The sequence below is a fragment of the Ostrinia furnacalis genome, unplaced genomic scaffold (assembly GCF_004193835.3).
Source record: "Ostrinia furnacalis isolate ACB-3 unplaced genomic scaffold, ASM419383v2 OfSCF7556, whole genome shotgun sequence".
In the NCBI taxonomy this organism is placed as follows: Eukaryota; Metazoa; Arthropoda; class Insecta; order Lepidoptera; family Crambidae; genus Ostrinia; species Ostrinia furnacalis.
The window spans coordinates 388,287-392,983 of NW_021137795.1; the positions used below are offsets into that span (position 1 = coordinate 388,287).

Sequence of the window (4,697 nt, forward strand, 5' to 3'; positions counted from 1 at the left end):
CCCGCCTTTTGTACTGAACGCGGACAAGGGGCTATTGTGTTGCTTAGTGCTGAGTTTCCCAAACTTTTTCACATCTGGCCACAAAGCGGCTACATCATTAGCAATAATCCTAATGTAAGGCAATTCCCTATCTAATAATAATATTCGTTAATAATATTAGTTGTCCGTCTGTCTTTTTCAATACCAATTATACAAGTAACAAATTGAAATTACTATTAAACACCAAGGACTGCAAAGTATTAGGGGAGAGTTCGGTATATTGTACCGCCGGGTAAATTGTACCACCCTCATATTTCGTAAAGTATTTATTGAATGTCTGTAATTGCAACACTCAGCGATACACAACTAAAATAAATTAATATCGGCCATGTGGTTTTTGCCGTGACAACAAACACGTGTGTTTTATTTTGAAAAGTATTTTTTCATTGTTTTCAAGTAACTTTTGACAATACATGTTTAGTTAGAGAGGGCGCTGTTGTGCGCGGATTAACATCGATCTAAGTGAAAAACATTATTTATATAGTTTAAAGTAATTTACCAAGCCTAAAAACGCCAGTGTGAAGTGTAATATGTTACAAAAATTCTACACACGCGTAATTCCGGAGAAGTTCATCGTCTAAACAGTGAAATAGTGATAATAAATACCGGAACACAAACGATAACTTATGAAACAATTCCGGATCCCCTGCGGAAAAATAACTACCAGACACGAAAAAGTGCCACCCGCCGAAGAACTGGAACGTATTAGTGTATGTGATTATCATTGATTTAAAAAGTGAAAAACATTATAACCTAATTTTAATGTGTCATCAGCAGCTAGAACATTTAAGACACTCAAGTTATACTGAATAGCGCCATCTATGAGAAATCGACTGATCTAACAACCGCGCACTGACTTTGCCTTTGTGTGCGAGTTCCATTGATTGATATTGCTTTTGCAATAGCTGTTACGTGCAGAATTCAACAGAGGGCGCTGCAAGTACCTACTAGACCTTTGGCACTGATTTGTTTACGTTCTAGTTTCGACAGAACCAGACTGAAAATGAGTGCTACACAAACATGCGCTGGCTGCCAGAGACCCATACCTAGAAGAGAATACTTACGATGTATGGTTTGCAAATACAAGTATGATTTGGAGTGCGCTAACGTTTCTTTCGGACTTTTTAAGATTATGGAAAAAAAAGATCAGTGGTGCTGCCCGGAATGCAAGAGTAAAAGACCTAAAACTGGAAATTTAAACACACCGGTCCGACCTAACCCACAAAATACACAGGAAGACCCGGACTTGAATAGGAAAAACGAAGACCATAACGTTACCCACCGTAAGAAGACATCACGATCCTCAGACGAAACGCCGGGATTAGAACAAATATCGAGCCCGGAATCTTGCGCTCAGGCTACGGCTCAAAAAGATTTAATCACTGAATTAAAAGTATATATGGCTGGACTTATCAATAATCAGACAGACAGCTTAAGGGAGGCTATAGCAGAGCTTACAGAAACCATACGAAAACAAAACAATCGTATCGAGCAGTTAGAGACCAGAGTGCAAGATCTGGAAAGCCAGAAGAGTAAACTTGGTGACACTACAGCCCTTGAAAGCAAAATTTTGAATCTTGAAGTGGAAATACAGGAGCGTGACCGAATGCTATTGCTAAACGACGTGGAAATAGCCGGCTATCCAGAAGAGGCTAACGAGAATGGCACACAAGTCGTTGTCACCCTTGCAAAAAAAATCGGAGTTGACCTAGACCCGAAAGAAGTAGTGAGCGCAGAAAGAGTGGGTCCTCCGAGATCGGCACAGCAGGGCGCCGCTCGAGCTCGGCCGCGCCCCCTGGCCGTGCGACTAACTCGCCGAGACACTCGCGACACGCTGTTAAAAGCCGCACGCGTGCGCCGCGGGGTCACCACCGAAGGCCTGCCTGTATCGGGGCCTGCGTGTTCGGTCTACATTAACGAAAGGCTCACTAAACACTATCGACAACTATTCCAGCAAACACGAGAGATCTCCCGATCCAAGAATTTCAAATATGTCTGGACAAGAGACGGTAAAATCTACGCCCGGCAGGACGATGGCAAAGCACGGCATAGGATACAATCGGAGGCTGATTTGAAACGGATTTTTGGAGAATTTTGATGTTTGAGCTAATATACTTATTTTGGTTGGACGGTACCTTTGATCTCCCTAACTTTTGCTTGGGATTGCTTTTCTATACTAATATTGATAATACAGATTTGTTTCACACCTTTTTGTATATTTTGTCTGTACACAACACTCGAACTCCTCAAAATCCTCAAGCACGCATACAAAATATAATTAGCATAATACATGTATTCGCACAATTACTTGTTACAAAAATAAGATTACACATGACAACTTTATTACACCACACATACACAACTTCACTATACACTACACATAGCATAAGACACTCACACTGCTATTGTGTTTCTTCATACTCACATTACACACTACATCACCGCTTTAATGCTCCTAAATATAATAATCACACGCACATTTTTTTCAGTCCTCATGGCTAATAAAATAGGAAAATGTTTGAGATTGGGGCTCCTAAATGCCAGATCCTTGAATACTGGCCAAGAAGAACTCATAGTTACGATTCTAAAGTACCAATTTGATATCCTAGCGGTTAATGAAACGTGGATTCGTGAAGGAGAAGAGGCCCTCGCACCGGATGTACCTCACTACAAATTAATTCACAGAGCCCGTAAAGGTAACAGAGGTGGTGGTGTAGGTTTCTACGTGAAGGAGGGACTAACCACTAAAATAAGGCAGCATCCTCTTTCAACATTGGAACAACTATGGCTTGAGGTTCGTTTACCCGGCGGGACCTTAGCGCTAGGCACAGCCTATAGACCGGAGAGTGTCTGTGTCCGGGATGCTTTAGACTCACTCAGCGAATCAGTGAATGTTATGTCCCGTTGTAATTATATATGCTTATTGGGTGATCTGAATATAAATCTCAGCAATACAGAGACAGCACAAGCCAAAGAATTAATAACTTTCTATACCCAACACAACCTTCAGCAACTGGTGAATGAACCAACCAGAGTAACCGACAGTACGGCATCAATCCTGGATTTAGTACTAATTGATGATATTTCCCGTTGTAAAAATGTAATGGTGATGCATAATCACTCTTTGAGTGATCACGCTACAGTTATAGTTGATTTTGATATAAAGAAGCCCAAATTTAAAAAACAGGTGGTATTGCAAAGACCATTCCATAACATAATCCCAAACTTGTTTGAAAAAGACCTGGATTCAATCCCTTGGCTTTCTATCACCCAAAAACAGAATGTTGATGATATGGTTGCAACCTTTAATGGCTATATTTTAACATTGTTTGATTTACATGCACCAGAGAAAAAAATAGTGATTAAAGACAAAAATAAGCCTTGGATAACGGACACTATAAAATTTATTATGAATTTAAGAGACAAAGCGCTAAAAAGATTTCATAAAGTTAGGACAGATACAGCAAAAAAGTACTATCAAAGCCTTAAAAACTATGTAACCAAAGCAATAGAACTCGAGAAAAAAGCATATTTTAATTATTCTATAAATAACAATTTAAAAAAACCGACGGATCTATGGAAAAATATTAAAAATGCCACTGTTTTGAATAACACACAGAATTATTGTATACCTGACCACATCAACGACCCAAATAGTATAATTCATCACTTTTTGACCCTACCAAGTTGCAAAGAAGTAGATTTGGAATGCGTTTCTGACAATATGAAGACACCAAAGTTAACTAACATCTTTGATTTGAAACCAACGACAGAGGCAGACGTCTACAGAATTGTTAACAACATTAGTACAAACTCTACAGGACAGGATGGTTTGAATATAAAAATGATAAAACTCACCTTACACAGAACGCTTCCTATTATCACAGCCATCATCAACAAATCTATTCAAACCCACACGTTCCCGGAACAATGGAAAAAAACACTAATAAGGCCTATTCCTAAAAAAGAAGCTGTAGAGAATCTAAAAGATTTACGTCCTATCTCCATATTGCCAGTCTTATCCAAAATATTGGAAAGGGTAGTATTAAATCAAGTTATAGAATACTTAGAGGGCAATGGTGTTATACCTCGATTTCAGTCTGGCTTCCGCCGGGGACATGGCACAGAAACAGCCCTGCTCCATGTCACGGATGACCTCACAGAGGCCTCAGATAGGGGGTTGAGTAGTGTGCTGGTGCTATTGGACTATACGAGAGCTTTTGATTGCTTGCACCCACACCTTTTATTGGAAAAATTGAGACACTACGGTTTTTCAACTAACACTTGTAAATGGTTCGAAACTTTCCTATTGAATAGAGAACAAACCGTAGTGACTCTTAAGCCCGATGGCGAGAGGATGCTCTCTCTTTCAAAAATAGTTAACAGAGGCGTACCACAGGGATCGATACTGAGTCCGGTTTTATTCACGATTTTTACGGCAGACCTCCCACGATGCATAGAGACTTGTAAATATCACCTGTATGCAGATGATACACAATTATACTACTCCTTCGAAGCAAAAAATATACGAGAATCGATAAAAAAAATAAACGATGATCTACGAAACATTACAAAATGGTCCGAGAACAACTCTCTAGTCTTAAATCCTAACAAATCACAAGTAGTGCTGTTGGGAACAAATAACCAGATAAAACAAG

General features: G+C 39.5%; 1 protein-coding gene across 1 annotated transcript; it reads left to right on the forward strand.

The window, feature by feature from the left end:
- The first annotated feature begins 486 nt into the window (after positions 1-486).
- On the forward strand, positions 487-2,222 carry LOC114365164 (uncharacterized). Its single transcript, XM_028321662.1, has 2 exons — positions 487-749; positions 1,021-2,222. Exon 2 carries the CDS (start codon positions 1,043-1,045, stop codon positions 2,135-2,137), a length of 1,095 nt encoding a protein of 364 aa, XP_028177463.1. The 5' UTR covers positions 487-749; positions 1,021-1,042; the 3' UTR covers positions 2,138-2,222.
- Positions 2,223-4,697: the final 2,475 nt, after the last annotated feature.